This window comes from Falco biarmicus, chromosome 10 (assembly GCF_023638135.1).
Source record: "Falco biarmicus isolate bFalBia1 chromosome 10, bFalBia1.pri, whole genome shotgun sequence".
Lineage (NCBI taxonomy): Eukaryota > Metazoa > Chordata > Aves > Falconiformes > Falconidae > Falco > Falco biarmicus.
The window spans coordinates 13,116,731-13,138,028 of record NC_079297.1 but is presented as its reverse complement, the minus strand read 5'-3'; the positions used below and the strand labels follow the sequence as shown (position 1 = coordinate 13,138,028).

The 21,298-nt window shown below is 48.3% G+C and overlaps 1 protein-coding gene across 2 annotated transcripts in view; it reads left to right on the top strand.

Moving 5' to 3' along the window:
* Positions 1-5,319: 5,319 nt before the first annotated feature.
* Positions 5,320-21,298, top strand: part of LAMA5 (laminin subunit alpha 5) — a 93,562-nt gene continuing 77,583 nt past the window's right edge. For both annotated transcript variants that reach the window (XM_056353727.1, XM_056353726.1), the window contains exons 1-2: positions 5,320-5,677; positions 11,479-11,631. In XM_056353727.1, the coding sequence (XP_056209702.1) occupies positions 5,393-5,677; positions 11,479-11,631 (438 nt within the window). In that variant the 5' untranslated portion in view covers positions 5,320-5,392. The remainder of the gene's footprint in view (positions 5,678-11,478; positions 11,632-21,298) is intronic.

The following is a 21,298-nucleotide window of genomic DNA, read 5'->3' as shown; positions in this document are numbered from 1 at the left end:
AAATCCCATCGTTGCACTGGTTTTCAAGCCGAGCACATTTGCTCATCCCCCTTGCTTTCTCTGTGGCTTCAACTGGACGCAGCAGTCTTGATTCTCCTGCAGTGCTGAACAGCTACCATGTCTCGCCCTAGAAGTAGCTGCACTTTTCTGGTGGGTGAACTGATCTCTGTTGACATGTCAGCTCATTAAAACTGCAGGGCCCTTCTGGCTGAAGGGAGAACTGTGTGGCATAAATTTAAAGCATGATTTAGTTATTAACATAAAAGCAGCTGTGTTCCTGTTTGATTTGTGCAAAGAAAAACATGTAGCTAATAATGACCAAGCCTGAAGCATGCCTAGGAGACAGCACTATGTATGTTTTCAGAATAATACAGAGTTTAGGCTTTAAAAGAAAGTATTTGGGTTCTTGCCAGGTAGACAGACAGTATGAATGAAACACCTGTTCTGGCTTTGGGAGGGTTTTGGAACCATTTGATTACAGGGAAGGTACAGGCTGACCTTAAAGTGAATTGAATTCTCTGGTGTAGAGTAACGTGTCCTACTATATTATGAAACTTCTTGATCTCTTTGTGAAAATGTCCACAGCAGACAAAACACAGATGCATGCCTTCTTTGGTTTTTAACTAAAAGGTGCTGCCTGGACATGGCAAACTGGCCAGCTGTGTATCAAAACAGTCTTTTTTGAATTTAAATAAATGTTGAAGGGGGAACACTATAAAGGAAACAAAGATAAGACACATTAAAGTAATTCTACAGAGAGAGGGGGAAATAACTGTTAATTCCAGGTATGTCCTAATTCAGCTCTGGCTAATGCTCATCTGATGCTTTTCGGGTTTAGTGGTTTGCATTTTCACAGCGTGTAATTCAGTTCTGAAAAGATATAAAGGACGCTGTCTTTCCTAGAGTTGTTTCCTGTTGTATCGCCTTATCAGTCTGGTTTGGTTTGTCCAGCTTTAACTATTTCTGTTAGCATTGCAAAAACAGCATCAGGAATATTTTCATAAAAGCAGAGCTGCGTTGGGTTTAACACTGTGGGGTGCAAGTTTATGGCCTGTAGTAGATAGCAGATGAGATAGTGTGACGAGCCTGATCATCCCTTCTGACCTTTGGCTTTATGTGTTCATAAGAACCAGTCTGAGAAAGTGAGGCAGATACTGGTCAAATTCCTCATGCCTTCAACAAAACTCTTCAGTCATTTCCCACTGTAGATTCAAACTGTGCCCTAGTTCCCCCTTTGCAAAAGGGTTTAAAAAGCTGTAATTGAGCTGTCAGTTTGAAGAACAAACAGGGGGAATGTACTTTGGGTCTCTGTTTGCAGAACTGTCTGTATGTGCATCTGTGTGGGGGTCTGCATGAACAGGAAGAGAATTCCTTTCCGTGCCTCTGTGAACTCAGCAAACTCAATGCAAGCCTCACTTAAAACCTGCTTACGTCTTTTTTAGTATTATTTTTACAGACTTCTCTGGTAAACTTGTAAAATTATAAAGCTGGGGATGTGCTTGAAGGACATTGATTGCTCTTCTGGCTTGTGTTGGTTCAGTTGCAGCTCGTGTGGAATTAGTTCTTAGTTTCTAGTAGCTGTTCTTGACACATTTGTGTCAAGACACAAAATGCTTATCAAACTGGTGATCTTTGTGTAATGTTCTTAGGTCACCATGGAGCAAAGCTCAGGAAACTCATTCCTTTACACTGCTTGCATCAGGGTAGTAGGAAAGTAATTAAATCTTTTGTAAGATAACATGTTCCTGTTCCTATACAATACATGGTACAAGAGCCATATGCTCACTTGTTTTTCTTGGCTCAGGCACTGCTTTTACTGACGGCTCTGACTGTGGTGGTACCTTGCTAGGAAATGCTGCATGTGAAGGCAGTGGTCTTTTTCCATTGGCCATATTTTGGTTTTCCCAGAGTGAGGAGCACTTCTTTCATTTCTCTATGTAACAGACAATACAAAACTGGAGAATTTATTCACAGCAAGCAGAATGTGTCTGCATTCACTTGACAGGCCTGTGGGACACTTCCCTGTACTTCTGCAGTAGGTTAAAAGGGTCCGTGTAGATCAGAAAACTCTTGCCTGTAATCTGTTGAATCTTTGTTCAGACTTAGGAACTGGGTTCCCTCATGAAGGTAAGCTTTTGGGAGCCCAAACTTTTAATTTGTTCTCAGATCTCTCTTAAGCTCCTCCTGTCCCTCCACACTCCCAAAACCCTGTTGTCATTCTGCAACTTGCTTGAAGAAAGAGCTTGTGGTTTCTGATGGCATCTTCTGGCAATCCTCTCATGGTCTTGCAGTTTTTAGGGAGACAAAATTAAAAACTAGAGTGGAACTCAGATGCCTTTAATGGTTGCAGATGGATAGCAGCATGGCTGAAGTCATGTTGCTACACGTAGGTTCAGAGAAGATTGGAATAGGATTGCTACAGGCTGGATTTTTTTTTTTCTTCTTTCCGCATTCACTGGTAGTGGATTGGTTAAATGGAACAGCCTCTTCCGCTTTAACACCTGTTATTTAAGAGTCTGTCACTATGACCAGTAGCTTTGTGAAGCCGAGTGGAGAAGCACCATTGCTAGTCTCAAGAAACTAGTAAAAGTCTGAGGGATCAGAGCAGATAACAACATGAATGATAAATGTCCAGGGCTGTTGAAGTTAGTGCTTAAAATGGTTATTAAATGGAAGAAAGGCTCCAGTACTCAAGCTAAATTCTAACTGTTATAGATCAGGGGACATCTTTTTTGGGAGCAGAGTATTCCTTGCCCACCCACAGAGGTTTTCACCTGAAATTTTTGCTGCTGGTGGCCCTCAGATGAGATGTTGGACTAGATGGGACTTGTGTCCAGTCCAGATTAGCCAACATGTCTTGTTTTCCTGAGTGTGGCTGAACAGAGATGGCATTAGGACAGGAGTTTAAGCTGTTAACCTCAACTCTTTTGTTAACCTCTAAATTGGATGTTTAGCTATAAACTCTCTGCCTCTTTCTTTCTGTGCTGGGAAAAAAAACCTCAGAATCTTCTTTCTTTAAACCATTTCCATGGCTTCTTGGAAAACTTCAGACCCCCTCAGTATAAGTAGCCTATTTTATTCTTCAAACTGTCTTTGCAAAGTAGCTCTGTGGCCGACTAGAGGCCAGTTCAGACTGCAGAAGGGTCATTTTTTTCTGCATGGTGCTCCTGAGCCCGTGCCACAAAACCCACGTGCTAACTGTGATTTCACTTTCCTTAATTGCGTTTTGGAGGAGGGATTAATTACGTGCCACAAAGTTACCACTAGAGGGATTAGGGTTATTAGACGGGCCTAAGTGTTCTCCCCCTGGTAACTCTCTTGTGGGGATGGAAGAAAGTTATTTTCCTAATCTGTGACCAGTTTTCCTTGCTAACTCTTTTTACGTATTCAGAGGTGCCATGGGGTGTAAGTAGCTAATTAAATATGGCATTTGACAAAGTTTAAGGAAGTCTTAATTCCTGTCCTGTGGAGTATTGGTGTCCCATACATAAACATGTTAGTTAACGATTACTTCAGAGCACAAGTATTTTCAAAGGTGGCTGTTCCACTTTCCCCAGAGCACGCTACCCATTTTCAAGCGCAGTTTAAAGGGCAAAGACTGCTCAGCCTCTTTTCTTGAAAGGTTCTATTAAGCTTTTAAAGGCTATATTCATCTGCTGAGTGGTAAGATCTCACATTAAGTGGGGGAAACCAGGGGAAAGATCTCCAAAGAGATGGTCAAGCAGGAAGGGGTTAAAAGATGTCTGAAAGCCCTTTAGGAAGTCTTTCTAACTGAATGGGCTTGGCAGCTGTGCTTCAGTGCTTCCTTGCCATGTGGAACCAGGCACCTCTCACTACCCTTCGTTCACAAGTCCTGATGTCATGCTAATAGGATCTCGCACTCTGCAGTGCCAGGAGAGAAACAGCTGGCACTGGATGGCTCCCTGGTTCGTGATGGCATGTGGGTCTGCAGGCCTCTACCTCCTGATGTTGGGACCAAGCAGCTTTCCCAAGCACCACTTGGCTGGAGGGCCACGAGTGTCTGACCACCTGCAGCACACGGCACTGCAGTGACCAGGGCTCCTCTCTCGCTATACAGTAATCTTACAATATATCACTATACAATAGGCCACGTACAGTGCTTTAGATCTAGTGTAAAAGGGATCTTTCAAAGTCCCTTGAAAGTGCTGAAATGAGTGTAATTGCATAGCCTTCCAGGTACATGCCATATGTGAATTAACTACACATATCACAATGCTTTTTTTTTTTTTTTAAAGAGTTTTTCAAATTTAAGACACCAACTTTTCCAAGAGGGCTGGTTCCTGCTAGGCTGTCCACAAAAGAGGAACAAAGAGGATGATGTGAGGCAGCTACCAAATGCCCAGCAGCAGCCTGTGAAGACCTGGACATGCTTAAGAGCTTGTTTTGCTTCCTGCGAGGTTCAAATACCATAGCAATCCAACTGTATGGAGTGCAGACCCAATCTCCGGTGGTCTACTCTGTATCTTCTTAGTTTAAAGAAACAGCATTGGCCAGTTCAGGCACAACGTTTTGTGTGTATTGTGCAATTCTTGGATTTAAAAAAGTCTGGGCTAGAAAAATCAAAGTAGTGTTTTGATGAGTTAATTTATGTACTGTCATGTATGACTTCTTGTAGTATGTTCGGTTTTCTTATTTGTAAAGTGCCTTCCCCCAGCAGTACATAAAGACCCGGCAGCATGCGTGCCCTTGCAAGTCGCACCACGGAGGGACGGTCCGTGGGCAGCAGAGGGATGGGGCGAAGGCTGTCGGAGGGATGGGGCGAAGGCTGTATTATCGCTGCTTTCCCCCGTAGGTGAGGAGGCAAAGCCTTTCCCCGACAGCAAGCCTTTCTGGGGAAAGCAGATGCAAATTTTCCCTGTCCAAACTTAATGAGAACCAACAGCATACCCCGAGGAGAGGAAAATGGCTTTTGTGGAGCCTTTTACTGTTTTGTTAATTAGTAATCGAGCTTTTTCCTGGACATAAACCGATCTATCGGTTAATGGAGTTTAACATACTGAAATACCAGCGGGTGAGACTCAGGCAATGCAGATACAATAGGCACATTGTTTCCCTGAGGATCCTGTCCCCCTTGCATATTGGGGGGGGGGGGGGGGGGGGGGGGAATCCCTTCACCCCGTTTGGCCTCTCCTCCCACGAGGCTGCGGCTGCCCGCGGGCCAGGGGGTTCCCGGGGCGAGGCGGGCTGGCGGGCGGCGGCCCCCGAAGGGGTTAAGGGCGGCGGGGCTGCGCACGGGGCGGGCGGCCCCTCCCCGCCGCCGGGGCAGAAGTAGCGCGTCCGCGGCGGCGCGGCGCGTAGTGCCGAGGCGGCGGGACGGGGGAGGCCGGTGCTGCTGCCGCCCGCCCCTGCCGCTCGGGCAGCCTCGGTGAAGATGGCGAGGGCGGCGGAGCGGGGCGCTGCGTGGATGGGGCTGCTGCGGCTGCTGCTGCTGGCGCTGCCCGCCGCCGCCCGGCCGCCCGCCTCCTTCCCCAGCGATGTGAACGGGCACAGCCTCCACCCGCCCTACTTCAACCTGGCCGAGGGCACCCGCATCTCCGCCACCGCCACCTGCGGCGAGGAGGCGGTGGGCGCCGGCAGCCGCCGCGCCGTGGAGGACCTGTACTGCAAGCTGGTCGGGGGGCCGGTGGCGGGGGGGGACCCCAACCAGACCATCCAGGTACGGCCGGCGGGGGGGCACGCACACACCCGCCCGCGGGCGGCTTGTGGAGCCTCGCTGGGGTGGCGGAGCCGAGCTCCCCTTTGTGCTCCCCCGGCCATCGCGCCCTCGTTCCCCCGCCGCTGTTCAGTCGTCGGTGCGGGAGGAGGCAGAGCTGGGTCTCGCCGGGGCTGGGCAGAGCAGAGACCGCAGCGAAGAGCGGGGCAGCTCCGAGCCGGGCGCGCAGGGCAGAGCCGGCCTGCCCGCTGGGTTAGCGGGGGGCGCTCTGAGAGGGGGCCAGAGGGTAGGCCGGGGTGGTCCCCAGGGCGTCCTCCCCTGCCTAGGCCTGGGCACCGGCGCCGGGAGCCCATCTGGAGCAGTTGGGGCGATGAGACGCACGTGCTCTTTCTCTCCGTGCCTTGTCAGGAGCCGCACATGTGAAATGCGGCTTGCCGAGTTCTGCGGCATTATTTTTAGAGTTGTCGGTTCCTTATGTTTATGAAATCCTGAGCAAACCAGCTCCTCTGCCAGTCAGGGAATCGTTATGATAAATGCGGTAATAATTACCTTTATGGGTCTTAACACCGCCATTCCCTGTGTGTTCAGTGTGGTGTTGGGATGAGCAGAAGAGAAAGTTAAGAGGGTGAATTTTACAAGCGAATGTCAGGTGACTTATCTCAGGGGTCCCATTTTAAGAGGACCAGAAGGAGCTTGCAGCCAGGAATGCAGATGGTAAAAACTGCTGAGCAGTTTAACAGCTATGGCTCTCTTGAAAAGGAAAGAACAGTTGTAAACGTGCTTGTAAAACACTAGTTTTGGTTGCAGGAACTCCAGACCCACTGCCCCCTCCCAGGGCAGCCCAGTCTGGGAAGAACAGTTCTGATTTGAAATGCTCTTGCAGCCTGAAGCCTGCCATGGAGCTGCCAGCTGCTGCTTGCCAGCATTTTCTGCTTGTTGCTTATGAGGTTCACAGTGCCAGTTCACCTGTTGCAATGGAGCAACAGGGTCGTCTGTGTTGTATGTAAAGAAAGTAAGGAAAAGCCATGGAAAACTCAGTTTCCCAGATCAAGCCTTTCTTGGCCTTTTTGTAAGGACAGCTTTGTCATAAGATGTTCTGTGAAGCATTTTTCTCATTCTGGCCACATTCTTTTCTGGCTATTGTGTGATTATGACATGGAATTTTGCTCCATATGTAGTAGAAATTGTTGAAGACGTTACTGGATGGCAAAAAGCTGATTTTTCCTCCTTTGAGTTTTGCCACTGTTAAAGTGATCTCTTTCACTTTGCTGCACTATAAAATAATGTAACTTGAAGAAGCTTGAAGTATTAGTAGCAGGAGACTTACAGGGACCTCGATGTAGTAATTGTGCCTACGGTGACGTAAAGGTAGTAAGGAAAGGTGAAAAAGTGACTGCCACTGTGTGCACTTGAAAACAAACGTGAATGATCTGCCAAGCAAAACTGGGAGGATAAGACTGCCTGGAAAAGCTAGCAAATGTGGGCACATGTTTATCACTCTACACCTGTGCTCTGGCCATGCTGCTAGCTTAGCATGGCACACTGCACTAGGATGCTGGTGACTCAAATAAACCCTTCAGGCTGTACCAGCTTTGGGAACAGTTGTAACTCATCCTTCAAGCGCAGCCCTTTCCTGGCACCGCAGGGTGTGCACATCCTCCTGGCTTTGCCCCGCTGCCAAGCAGGGCTCCTCAGCTGTGGATTTCTGCAGCGACCCCTTCCCATCCTCCCATCTCCTCTGCAGCTCTGGCACGGGGTCACTTTGATCAGAGCACCACTTCCCAGGCCAGTAGTCTTCGGTCAGTCTGAAAGCCTTAGAAAAATCCTTTTGTAGTGGCTCCTTTCCATGACCACAGGGAGCACCTAAAAGAGAGGGGAGGAAACAGGAGGTGTCAGAGCAGAGGTCAGAGTTCCCAGTTCATCCCCTTTAGGGGTTTTGGCACCACCCGGTGACTAAAGCAAAGCGGGAGGTGGGAGGGAAGTGTTCAATTTGAGCAGACTGAAACAGCAATAATGAACTCCACATGTATGTCCTCACTGCCTGCGTGTCCCACCAGAGTCCCTTCCCTTCTCCATTCACCTGCTCAGTGGTGTTCGTGCATGGTGTGGCTGTGGTGTAAAGGGGGTTTGGGTCAGGAATTCTGGAAGAATGCCTCTTGGGACACTCAAAAGATTCCCACATGCTGTGGTGGTGGAGAGACATTTGCTTGGCTAAAGATCTAGTGTAAACTTTAATACAATCATCTAGTCAGTGAGTTCAGTCAGTTCTCAGTTTTCTGCTTTTTTCATTTGACATTGTAGAAGACTTTCAGGAAAGGGAGTTCATTGACATAAAAAAACTTTATAGTCTTAAAATGTTGATAATTGTTAAGCTTTCTGAAATAATGCTGCCCTAAAGACACTTGCGGTGTTTTTGGCACTGGTTGTGGGAAGGCTGTAAACCTTTTCAAGGAGTTTCCTTTGCTTTATTCAGGGCTGTTTGGCAGAAGACAGCATTTCTAACTGTGGGGGGCTTTTCAGTCTGCAAGGATGTGATGCACAGCGATGCTGAGGTGTGCGGAAAGCGACTCGCCATGGAGGTTTGGTTCCCTTGCCCCGCTTGCTAGTCAGCAGGGGCAATCCTACCTTAATGATAATGTCTTGAAGATGAGACAAAAAAGAGATTATAGGTTGATTTTTCTGATCAAGCTTTACTGAAGATGCTTGTAGCTGTCTTCCAAGACAGACAGCTCTGCAAAGGCATAGCTGTGTGCTCATGTTCCCCATCCCATCCAGCTGCCTGGGGGCTCCTCAAGAGACCTGCCAAAACTGGCAAGGATTGTACACTGCCCTGAGTGAGACAGGGTTGTAGATGATTACTTTAGTAGTAATTAGAGATTAGTAGTATAACGATAAGGGAAGTTACTAGCATTAATTGAAGTAATTACAGACCTTAGAATTTAAAAATATGCAACAAACCTCATGGATTTCAAATCGGTGCTGCTTTTGCTTTCATCTGAAGCCCGTCTTCACCTAAGCACTGCTGCTGCAGAGCACTTGTTCGCACTTTGAATTGCAGTGCTGAGCTATGCTTGCTAGAGTAGTGTTGGGGGTAACCACAGGTCTTGTCCTCTTGCTCTTCCAGGTGTTGGTAAGAGATGAGGTCTGAAGCTGTTTCCTACCAGAATGTCTCTGAGTTAAGTGATAGCCTCTTTTGATATCCTGCAGTAGTCAGTGACCATCTGGCCTGGTGCTTTTTTGTCTCGTGCGGGGTGCTGTGCAGCATGGGGGAAGCTGGCTCAGCCCAGGGCTCTCTGTGCTTCGGGTGATGGTGCTGTACCTCTCGGTATGTGTCTCTTCCATGTTTACGTATATGGTAGCATTGGACTTTTTGCCCCCCATTTCCTGCCCTTCTTACCTCATCTCCAGCAGCCAAGGCTGCCCCACTCTCTCTGTTTTTGGATAAATTAGGTGGGGAGAGCTGAGGTTGGGTCATGGCAGGGCCAGATAAACGGGGACAAAGCTCAGCTTTCCCCGAGGCAAGCAGTGCCAGCAGGGTGCCGAGCTAGTCTTTATGCTCAGGGGAACTTCAAAGTTCCCACTGACTTGAGCAGGAACACGATCAGGCCTTGCAGGTCTCTGGAAGCTGCCCTCCATTCAGACCTCCTTCCTTATCTACCTCCCTTTGCAGGGTTCTGATAGTGGCAGCTTTATGTTCTCTAAGGCCTTGCAACTTCTTGCATTGCTGAAGTTCTTTCTTTGGTGTACCTTAGTGATGTTCAAGCCTCTCCTGCCCCGGCAACCTGCTGTCTCCACTAAGCCTGCAGCTCACAATTGCTTTTTAATTAAAATCCTCTGCTGATGTCAGAACTTCTCTCTTTCCTGTAGAGACCTGAAGCACTGTGCAGGAGCTTGAGTAGCTCTAAAATACAAATAGCTGGAAGTGATTCTCACTGGGTTTAGGTCTGGCTCTAATGAGACAACTAATGAGCAACTGGTGCATCAGAGGGCCTAATTGCACTTTTAACAGCAAACTTAGTTCAGCTGTTGATGTGTTAACCAGCCCAGTGGCCACTAACGAATGCAGGCTGCACAGCAGTGGGGAGGGATAACAGCAGCATTACAAATGTGGAGCAGCTGATCCTAACTTTTAGTTCCCTCATACTGAACTTGAATTGACTGTTGCCCATCAGTGTGAACTTTGGGTTCAAAATGGTTTTCACATCTGTGGCAAGAATTTAAAGTATGAAAACACTATTTTTTTGTTACTTATTCCCATTTTGTAATCTTGTCTTGCTTCTCCCCCTGCCTCAGTGTGGTGTATTGTGCAGCAGAAATTTCCACACAACCTGTTGCACCGGTTCCCATTAAAGGTTTGAGCTGAAGAGTTGGGTCAGTTTTATCTGGTCTGCTCTCCCTCCTCGCTCAATGCACATTCAAACGAGCCTTGTCCTGACCTCTCTGTACAGCGGGAGCTCCCTGGATGGTTGTCAGGGTTACCTGGATGGTTTCAGCTGCCCTTTCTTTGGCCTTGTGCTTGCCCATCTGCTATTTTCAAATCTCTAGAGGAGTTAATTAAAAGGTGTTCTTGTTCAGGACAACTTGTGTTGCATAATTACCTGCAAATAATATAGCACGTGGCTGTGGGGAAGAATGCTGTGAAATCTGTTTCCTTTGCACTGAGATTCCTCCAGAGTTTGGGGCATTTGGAAAATCACATCCTCTGCGGTGGCTCTGTCTTGCCTCAGCCCTTGTAGGGGATGCAGATGCAGTAAGCAGGAAGATTACCTGTCTTGAGATCATGTACCTGATATATTATTAAAGCTGGCAGCAGCTGGGACAGGCAAGGGCAGCTTGCTTGCCTGGGGATAACTGCACCTTTAAAAGGAAAATTGCCTGTAACAGAGTTTCCTTCGACTGTAACAGCAATTCAGGTGACAGAATAGTGGCTCCACAAAACAACTAACTTGCCAATTTTCAGGGCTGTTTGCAGGTTTCCTTAAGAGGGGTCAGATTCATTTGTGCATTAAATGGGAAAGAAAGAATTGCCCCTAACAGCTTAGGTCTTTGTCTGATCCTGCTCAGGAGGTGCTGTTAAAGTTGCAGAGCTGTTTTCTCTGGCAGTGTGTCCATGGAGCTGACAAAACCACCCGTGCTACAAAAGCAAGGCAGAAAAGTTATTGCAGCTAGGTCCCTGGCCAGCTGACAGCAGAGGCTGTCCCTTTCTGGCCTTGTGCTGCAGCATCAACAGCAAAAGGAACTTGGCTGCTAGACTGTTAAGCTTGAAAATGTGGCTGAAAGGACTATACTTGTGAAATGAATAGGTTGACAAGAAACAGATTGCAGGGAGTTGGGCAGAAGAACTGCCAGTCTGGGTCCATAGGAATGACTGAATGGTCTGGGTCAGGATCTCAGGGTGTCAACAGGGGTGAGAGTGGCAGCCTCAGCGGAGGAGCTGGTGGCCCTGGAGATTGAGCTACCACTTCCCATTGTGGTGTGGCTTCTCCATCTGAGTACTGTTCTGCACCTTGCACCTAGTTCTTTGTGGCTGGGCCCCTTTGCCAATGCTTACTGCATATCTGAAATATAGAAGGAATGCTTCTTAGAGTAGCCCAGTTGTACACTGGATTGTTACTGTGGGGATTTTGAGTCTTTTCTTGTACCTTTTTCTGTCCGTGCTCTAAACTGGTGCAAACAAAAGTTTTATATATTGATTTGCATTAGCAGGCTTACACCCTATATTTTCTGAATTGCTGTGATACCTATCTGGTTGGTGCCTCATTTTTCTGGCTAAAATTAAATGTTATTTTTGTACTTTCCAACAGGGCCAGTACTGTGACATCTGCTCCTCTGCAAACAGCAACAAGGCTCACCCCATAACAAATGCCATTGATGGGACAGAACGCTGGTGGCAGAGCCCCCCTCTTTCCCGGGGGCTGGAGTTCAACCAGGTCAACGTCACTTTGGACCTTGGACAGGTAACCCAAGTCCTTCTTGGTTACGTTGTAGACGTAACCTTGCCTTGTGCTGGCAAGGACCTGTCCCTCAGCTTCTAAACTCCTTAAGTAGCCCTTGCTGGAAGGGTGGGACAAAACCTGCTCATTTAATGTTAGGTCAGGAGGCTCTGGTTAAAATATGGAAGCAAAAACCTGTTGTCTGTCTGTAGTATTAACTGCAGTCTGTGCTATTTGCGGTTACTGTGTAGGTTCTCCCTAAAAGTTGGGCCACTCACAGAAACCTACCACACTATGCAGGTGCCATTCCCCTAAAGAAGGTACCTGCCTTCCAAAGGGGGAAAGTTAACAAGGCTTCACCCCAGAACACACAAATACAGCCCTGAGGATTTTAAGGTTATGCTGGTATGTTTAAAACTCTTTAAAAAACTCTAAGTCCATGCTGAAGGTCTTTCTATGAAAGACAAAGAATGACAATGAGTGTTTGGTCTCTAATGCTGGCAAGTCAAAGGGAATTAACATTGTAATAGCATGGCTGCTAGCCCCCACGCCTCCTCTGCTGCTCCTATTCATCCACAAAGCTATCCCTCTGGAAATGGGTTGCTCCCTCCGACTTTCCTCAGCTTAGAGGAAAGCAGCAGAAAAGAAGTCCTGGCTGAAGCTGCAGAAGCAGGAAGGTATTTATAAGCCAAAGACATGAAGGGCTTGCGAGATATGCATTTGCTTTCCTGTATGGGGAATTTGCTCTGCAATCTGTGGCAGTTTAGCTGTTAACTACTGAAGTGCTCCTGTGAATAGGTAGGGATGGGCTTTCACCTTCTCTGCTGCACTTCTCCAGTCTCTGCTACCAGCCCTGCAGCACCACAAGCCAAGTTTGGGTTCTCCTTCGCTGGAAGGTCTGTGGGACAGGACAGTTGTGCAGCTCTGGACAGCTCACATCTTGCATTTGGAAACCTGGCTGCTGTGGTTGTTCAGGCAGCCTTTCAGGGGCTGAGTGCACTGCCCCTGTGTTTGGGAGTTTGCACTCATTGCAGTGATTTCAAGCCTTGTTGGGCGCTGAAGCTCTGCTTTGGCCTTGCAGGAGGCTTTTTCACCCTCTGGTGGAGTAAGGGTTTGTTTGTCTCTGCTCTTTGTAAGGCGCCTGACTCCAGATTTACAGCTATAGATACCTGGGATGTATTGATGACGGATGCCTCAAACGCATGCTTTAGTCCCCTGGATTGTCTCTGGTTTGCTCCCTGTCCTACTGTAACACTTGCTTGGAGCCTCTCAAACACCCTCCACAAATTTGCTCTCTCCCATGAGTGCCAGCTATCTATACACAGCACCAGCAAAATATCTCCTAACGCCCGGGGCACATCATGCATCACATAATAGCTGTGTGGGCAAAAGCCTCCCGGGGCCGCACACAGTGTGCTGATCTGTTAGCCAACGTAGGTGGCATCTGCTGTGTCTCTTAGAAACGTCCCAGCTGGCAGGGGTGTGCTGGGTGGGTGGACTGCTTGTACTCCCTCCTCCATTCAAGGGCCAGCCTGCAGTGCAGCTTTCTGATGGCTCACTGCTGCTCTGGAAGGGGATTTTCAAAGACTAACTTTCCTTGAGAGCTTCTCCTCTTTGTCATTCTCTGTGGCAACTTTCTGGCTGTAGGCCAGAGCTAACTCAGCTGTGCTGTGTGCTTGCAAGATGCTGCATTTGGCTCACCTGGGGATTTGCAGCCTTCAGAGCTGTAGTGCTGGAAGCCAGAGCCTGGAATAATGCAGGGTGGGGGCTACAGTATGGCTAAAACTGAGCTCGTGTAAGTTTTACCCTCTTTCTCCTGCCCTCCTCTCCCAAGACTCTGTATTTACTTTCTGTACCCTTGGGTGTGGGATTGCACCATTGTTTCTGCAAGGCTGGCAGCAGAACTTGCAACTGCAACCAGCACCACGCGTACTTCACCTGGTGGGGAGTTTCTCTGGGCTCACAGATCCTCTGCTTCTCTACTACCTTTGCAAAGTGGTTGCCCAGCTGGTCTCAACGGGAGCACAAACCTAAAGCTTCAGCCCATTTTTAGTGGCTTCCTCTTTATACGTGCCCTTATTGTATGTAATTGCTATAATAACCTGTTTATGCTCCTGGTGAGAGTCAGTTCTTTGTTTTTCCCTCCTTTGTTTTGGTAGGTCGGGCAATAGAAACAAGATGAAATGTTATAGAATCACTAATTTCCTCCTTTTGAAGTTGAGGCTGGTTGAAAGGATGGAAGATAAAAAGAAGAATTCTTGGGACCCAGCAGGGTCTGCAGGGCAAGTGGGGGATCAGGCTGGAGTACTTGGCAGCCAGGCTTTGCAAATTCTTGGATACCTGTTAAACAGTGCAGGTAACACTCAAAGGCATGTCTGAGAGCAGGGCTTTTTCTGGCTGGCAAACAAGGCCTCTCTTGCTCTGTGTAACCCTCTAGGGAGCTCTTGGACCAATTAAGATTTAATTTAAGGGACTGACGGTCATTTAAAAGCTTTTGTCCCTTTGGGGGATCGTTAGTGTGTGGAGCACTGGTGCTAATGGCATGGTCCTGTGGTGGGGGCTGTCACAGGAGGTTATGGTGTCGATCCCCTCCTTTCCCTGCTGTGCTTCCCTGCTGTCTTGGTCCCTCTCGGGCCATAAGTGCTTAATTACCAGGTGGAATCGGATTTCTCCAGCATTTGGCAAGCTGTGGCAACTGGGAGAGGGGCAGTTAATTAAGCAGCCTGTTGGTCTTTGCTTTTGCTGGCTTGGAGCTTGCTTTCCTCACAGGGATGTTAAAATCCTATGGGAAGGAGAGAGGGAGGAATATTCACAACCAGCAAATAAGTTAAAGGATGGCTTAGGCTGGCCACCCAGCTGGTGTGAGTGTATTAAACACTCACATCACGTTATCTTACTGCCAGCAGTGGCCTAATCTTAACAGCTTCATCAGCAAGGCAGATCAGAGCTCCCAGCACAGCATGGGAAGAAGATATTGTGTCTGATTATCTGCTGGGGGGGGTCTGATCTGAATTGCTCCTGCTGGTGCCATGTCTTCCTGCCTTCTTGTGGAGGAGTAATTATTCTTTTCAGAATTGGGGGGGGGGGGGGGGGGGGGGGGGCAAAAACTGGAAGAGGAGGGGTCACTTGAGGGTTCCCGTGTCAAACCTGGGTCTGAGCACCAGAATTATGGTGAATGGCTCCAAGCAGGAAAGCTAAATGGATTTTAGGAGCTGCTGCGGAGGGGAATATGGAAAGGTTGGGGGGTTTTTTCTTGCTTTTAGTCATGACCATGTGCTTAAAGCTTTAGTATGTTTAGGATGAAGGGGTGGGCCTGCTGCAAAATACAACATCATGGCGCCATCATGAAGCATGGTTCAGGTTTCGTGGGGTGGAAGAATCAAAGGGTGCTACGTGCTGGGAGGACACTGTTTTGTGTTGTGGTATTGCAGGACAATCTGGACTTGTCCCCAGCATTGGCCATCCTGCGTGGCTTGTGTTGTGATGGAGGCTCCTAAGCCTGCCCTGCAGCTGCTCAGCTCCAAGCTCTTTCCTTTCCTGCCCTGAGCCTCCAGACCAGCTGGAAATGGGAAGGTGCCTCTGCTGCAAAGGGGCTGTGCAGGGAGCAGAGGGGCAGGAGACCATGACTCACTGCCACCATGGGAATTGTCCCCTGTGATTCTCCTGTGATTAAGTGCCACAGTGGGTGGAGGGAAGGAAAGGGTGTGATGGAAGATTCTTTTTTCCTTTTTCTTTTTTTTTTTTAATTTTTTTTATTCTCTCCGAGAAGGTCATTTGAGTCAGAGCTGACAAAAATCAGGAGGTTTAAAGAAACATGAATGGCTGGCTTCCGGCCAGAACCTGACATCTTCCTTGCATGAAGGTGAACCCAGGCCAGCCCTTCCCAGAGATGTTTATGGATAGTTGGTGCTTTATGATAAACTCCGTGGAGAGGAATGCTTGCAGTCATGCAAGAGCAGGAGCTTCGTGCCAGTGCTTGCTTGAGGTTAATTGCTGCGGTGAGAAGGTGGCTGGATAGCATCCCCCCTCTCTCCCCCCACCCCCATCCCCAGAGTCTGCTGGCCCCGGTGACACCAGAGAACAGCAGAATTCCAGACTGAAGCTTTGCAGGGAGTTTTGATTTACACCCCAAAGGTATTTAATTTGGCGGTGCTGCACAGAGCACACAGCCTCCCCTACACACTAGTCACTGGCAAGAAACACCTATGCCCATTCACCCCTGCCACCAAGAAGACTAAACCTCTTCCTTTGGAGAGCTCCAGGCTGTAACTGCTTAAAATGCAGCTCCTTTTAGGGTTAAAAGGGGGGAAAAAAGAATTGCATTCATTGGTAACTCATGAAGATAGAAAGGAAATGAAAAGGCTTGTGAGCTGAGCTCCCGGGCCAGTCTGAAGGTGTGTTGTGTAGTCACTGTAAGATACATCTGGGCAAGGGAGTAGATCAATAGCTTCCTGGGTGCCTTTAGAAGTACCTTTTGAGTTTTCTAATAGTTATAATGGGATCTGCCAGAGTTACCACTTTTTCTGGCATCTGTTGAACTGTTTAACTTAATGCTTGCCAGGCTCTTCTAGCTCCAAAGTAAAGGTGTTCATTGGCACAACACACACTAGACACTTCAGCCCATGGCCAAAAGGCTGCTATTCTTCCAGTGTGAAACTTCTTTCAAAAAGAGGTGGGTGTTCTTCCTGTGGTGGATTTCCAGGGCATAAGCCTATTTCCTTTCCCTCTTGCACCACAAACGTGGCCTCTCAGGACCAGCTTTGCACAACAGTTAGATGTACAGGACACTTACAGGTTCTGCAAATGTGGCTGAAGGCCAGACTTGCATGAACAAGTCAATCTTCTTTGTGCAAACGGATTTCTTGTTAATGAATGTTAAACTCCTACTCGTCCTTGGCAGATTTGGGCTAGGTTCTACAGGTGAAAATGCCACCCGGCCTAATGCTAAAGGAACACCACTGAAGCAGACTATAGTACCCTGCGTGTTACAGTGCTCTGAAATCTTTCACCTCAGTTTCAAGCCTCCTATTCATTTTCATGTAATTAAAATAGTAATGGAAGCTGTGGGTGGAGATCTTCAGGAGGCCTTTTTGAAAGGCAGCTGGTAGGAAGGCCTTGCAAACCAATGGGCTGAGGTTTACCTCCCTGTCCCCAGCAAAAGCCTTCAGCACACAGATGAATTTGATGTTTATTCCCTAGCTTAACTAATTGAAAAATCCTTCATGAGTAAACTCATGAAATCCCAAGAGAAAGCTCATGGTTGTTCTTGAATGGAGCTGTTGTCCTAGTGGCTGCTTTCCCTAAGCTTGGTGTGGGATAGGGGTCATGGTCATCCAAGAAGAATTTTCTGCTGAAGACTAGATAAATTTCTCCCTTCTTTCACCTTCTTCCTTTTGCACCTTCATTTATTTCAGTTGCTGTGAGAGCTCTTGCTGTTTCTGGGTGATGTAGCTGCTGCCTGCATTTCCCTCTGAGGCATCCTTGTTCATTCTTGGTATACACAGGAGGAAACTTGAAATGTGTCTCTTCCTTTCCTTCCCCTTGCTGGGGATGTCTTCTGCATTGTTTTCCCTAGCACACATCACTGGGAAATACACAGCTTTGATTTCTCCCGGGACCACAGGCTGCCTTATCTGCTTGGCATGTGTTTTTCATGGAGCACTGCAAGAATGGGTGAAGATTTAAGGTTTTGGGCTTTTTTGTACCTACTTTTACTTTTCTTAATTTCTTTTACTGTGGGGACTGCTTGGTCTTCACTGTGCTGGGGCACCGCTGTGGGAAAGGGGTAGGAGAGCTTAGTGACGTCTGTTATGAGCTGTTGCACCTGAAGTTAAAGGGTTGGGGCATGAAATCTCTAACAAAGGCCTTCTTTCTCCAAATTGTTCTCTGGCTCTTGGAGCAAAAGCAGTATTAAAAATAAAGCACGTTAAGCAGGCTGAGCAGAAATTCCTTTTGCTTTCAACAACTGAGCCTAGTCTCTTCTCCTGTGTAGTCCTCTGCAATGGCCATAAAATCCTCCAGAAGTCGATCAAGATCTCTGTTTGCAGGCTTCAGCATCCTAGCTCCCCAATCTGAAATGGCCTGTGGCTCTCCTTTAGCTACAGAGCCTGTTCAGTGCTGCTGTATTTTAACATGACTGGCAAGTGGAAGCAGCGTGTGTGTTTGTAATGCTTCTCTGGGAAAAGCAGAAAAGGTGTGACTGTGAGAGAGTGCGCAGCACTGGGAGCTGGCGCTGAGCCCTGGTGTATGGATCTTCTCTCCCAATATATTTTCTCCTTTATTGTTTGAAATAACTTAGCTTGTGAAGGCTGTTCTGTTTTCTTCAGAGCTGCAGTTCCCGTGACCCAGACCAGCAGCTCTGTGTGTGTGTGTGTCTGTGTCATGCATGCCCTGATAAGGGGAGATTTTTGCCTTTGCTTGGCCCTTCTTGACCTTTCTGTGCTTTCTGCCAGCTCCCACTAGATTCCTGGCTCCAAGGGCTGCGTGGGAGCCACTCAGGTGAGCAGGAAGGGAGTGCCTGATTGTTAATCAGGTGGAGATCTGTCTCTGGCAGCAAGAGCAAACCTATCCTCTCCTTTTCAAACAGCCTTGCCAAGTTGGATGCCAAGTTCTCTTCTCTGGGATCCAGAGCAGCCAAGGCTGAGACGTTTTTCCTCTCTGTTATGGCTGTTGGTTGCTGTAAGGGAAAAGTTGTGCGGAATATCGGTTTGGGTAAATCATGGATGACACATGAGTTTTTATTGTATGTTATGTTTATTTAAGTCATGAATTGCTGCTTAAAATCAGTTTTCATGCAATGAGTAGGTGGTGTTTCACTGGTAACAGCTGATTCCCAAAAGACCTGCTGTGCCTCACATCTGCCAGGCTATGAGCACAGAAAGAAGGTTCCTAGGGGAGCAGGAGGCTCGGGGCAAATCACTCAGCGTTGTGGCACCTTTTGCAGTCTCCAGGGAGGGTGTTTCTGCTCATCCCTTGCCTCGTGTACAAATGACCCTTGTGCTTCAATGGCTTAATCTTCCCAGAGGCTGGGCTTGCTCTGCCTAGACCTGAACCAGCTCTGGAGAATTCAGGTGTTAAAATAAACCTCAGCCTCCCCTCCTAGAACAGCTCCAGGTAATGACTGATGAAAGGATAATTACTCCGTTTCGAAAAAGTGCGTGCAAGATTTCAACTGTATTTTGTCTGTAGATATTGTTGCCTATTTTTAATTTTGGCGTGATGAGAAACAAGGAGGCTGATGGTGAGGTTTCCTGCCATGGAGCTCCCCCTTCCCTCCAGGCTGCCGGTTCCTGCTCAGCTCCCTGGGATTCTTCAAAGATTAGGAGACAGCCTCAGGCAAGCATGAGCTGGGGAGAGGTCAGGCAAGCTGCAAGCTGGCGTATGGCAGGCTTTAGTTTGTAATGAATAGCTGGAAGGCAAGCCTTGTAATTTCTTGCTGTTCTCCTGGAAAGTGTCTGCTTGGCTGGGCTGGTAAACAAGAGCGTGCCTTGAATCGGGTGTGAATGTGTGCAGATATGTGCTGCAGGGGTCAGCTTTGTCCAGCCTGTTTGTGGCTGTACCAGGCAAGTTAAAACAGACCAGAACCATCTAGGTCAGGCCTCTGTTTACTGGAGAGTTGTGTTTTCTTCCTTCAGGCAGACTGCACAGGGAGCATTTTGTGAAGGTCACTGTATGCAGTGGAACCAGAGAGGTTCACAGCTCCAACGTGGAGTGTGCCGGCATCTGAGTAAGCGGGTTAGCATTTTCTGCACTTTGGCATGTCCCATCTCCAAAATGGGAATGCTGTGTCTGGCTCCATCATTTTGTGTGCAGAGCCTGTATGCTGGAGCCTGCCCAGTACCAGGCCAATGAGTACAAAACCATTTGCAGAAGAGAATTTCTTGAGTCAAGCCCCCAGGGCAGTTCTTGGCTTGGCCTGGTGCAGCCTTTCTCTTCTGTCTGTTGTTTTCCTCCAGCAAGTGACAGCATCCCTCGCCACTGCGAGAGTGCTTGGTTGTCCATGTGCTTGTGCCCTGAACATATACCCAAGTGCATGCTGCTGCAGCTGAGGGCTGCGGGCCTGGAGGTGCTGCCAGTCCTGCTCTTCACCTGAGCCGGCCGTGGGCTGGGAGACACACTCATCCTGTGGCATTGCATAGTTGGTTCAGTTCTTGATGTTTGTCCTGATCACGGTGAGAAGCCCCTCAAGTAGGATATTCCTGCTTCCTGGGACAGGTTTCCGGGAGCTGTCCTTGCCCTCCACGGCTCTGGCATAGCTATGTCCTGGCTCAGATCCACTGGGCTGGCAGGGAGGATGCGAAATACACTTCTGATCATCTGCCTAGTCAGCTTTTCTGCTCTTTCAAGTCTGTTCTAGCCCCCTGCACCTTTCTTTTGATGCTTTACCAAGCCTGGCTCAGCCCTGCTTTCATCTCTGCCTTATCCTTTTATTACATGTCATAAACATGGGCCTCTGGGCTGTGCCCACCCTTGATCCTCAGCCGTTTCCTGTTTTCTGGATTCAGTGCTCTTCAAATACCAGACCTCCCCTCCTATGTGTGATGCCAAGCAGTGCAATAAATAGTACATTGCTTCCCATTGGATAAAAAAGAAAAGGGACATTAGTAGGAAGATGCAAGGCGAGAGGCACATGGCTGGTGTGATGAGATAGAAGAATCTTTCTAAATGTCTTATGAGTAGATTCAAGATCAGTGGCAGCTGATTGGGGAAATGTGGCCTATTCACACAGACCCGGTAACAGTTTTTGCTTCTGGAGCCGTGCTGAGGGGATGGTTAGAGAGGGGGGTTGGAACAAGGATTTGTCATACTGGGAGATCCAGGGAGGAGGGCAAGGTGTTGAGAGCGGCACATGGATGACTGTGCACAGGGTGAGAACAGTACAGAGGTTTGGGGCTACTTTGGTCACCAGAGACTCTGACAAGAATGGGAGGAATGGTGTTATTTTGTGTTTCATAGAAGGACTTCCCAAACATGACTACAAAAAAGGCCTTTGTTATCAAGAGGTCACTGCTGATGGAAGGTGGGTCTGGATGTGCCAACTCCTGTTTGCACAGCGTAGGAAGCACTGGTGCCTGTTTCCTCCAGGCACCCCAGCCTGGCCCTGTGAATGCTGCTGTGGAAAAGTGGCCACCCAGTGACAGGGAGGAGAGAGGTGGGGCTGTTGGTATAGTTCATGGACTCTGCATCCACTTCCCTTTTCATTCCTCTTCTGAGATGGTTTGTTATGGTCTCTAGGTGGACTGGGTATCACCTGCCTGATGTCAGCAAGGGTGTGTAGTAAACTGCCTGCCAGCGCAGTGCTGCCACTGCTAGGATGCCAGATGACTCTGGAGTAGCAGGGATGGGGACATGCTCCTTCCCGACAGGTCAGCTCAGAGGTGACAGCCTCTGGCAGAGAGGATGCGCAGGTAACTGGCCAGCCATTGCTGCCACAGCAAGACTTGCCAGGGCTTGTCAGTCAGAGCTCCTGGAGGACAGTGTTAGGATGGTAGTTTGACTGTCTTGTCCTTCCCTCCGTTGAATAAAAAAAATTCATGGGAAGAGTGAGTCTCCTGGATCTGGCAGGAAGCATCATACCTCTTGTTCCCAGTCACCTTTACCCTGAGAAGCTGCGACTTGCTGCCAGCAGGTTTAAATTAGCTGAACTCCTGTTGCAGGGATGTGTTTGTCTTCATTGCATGGTATATGCAGT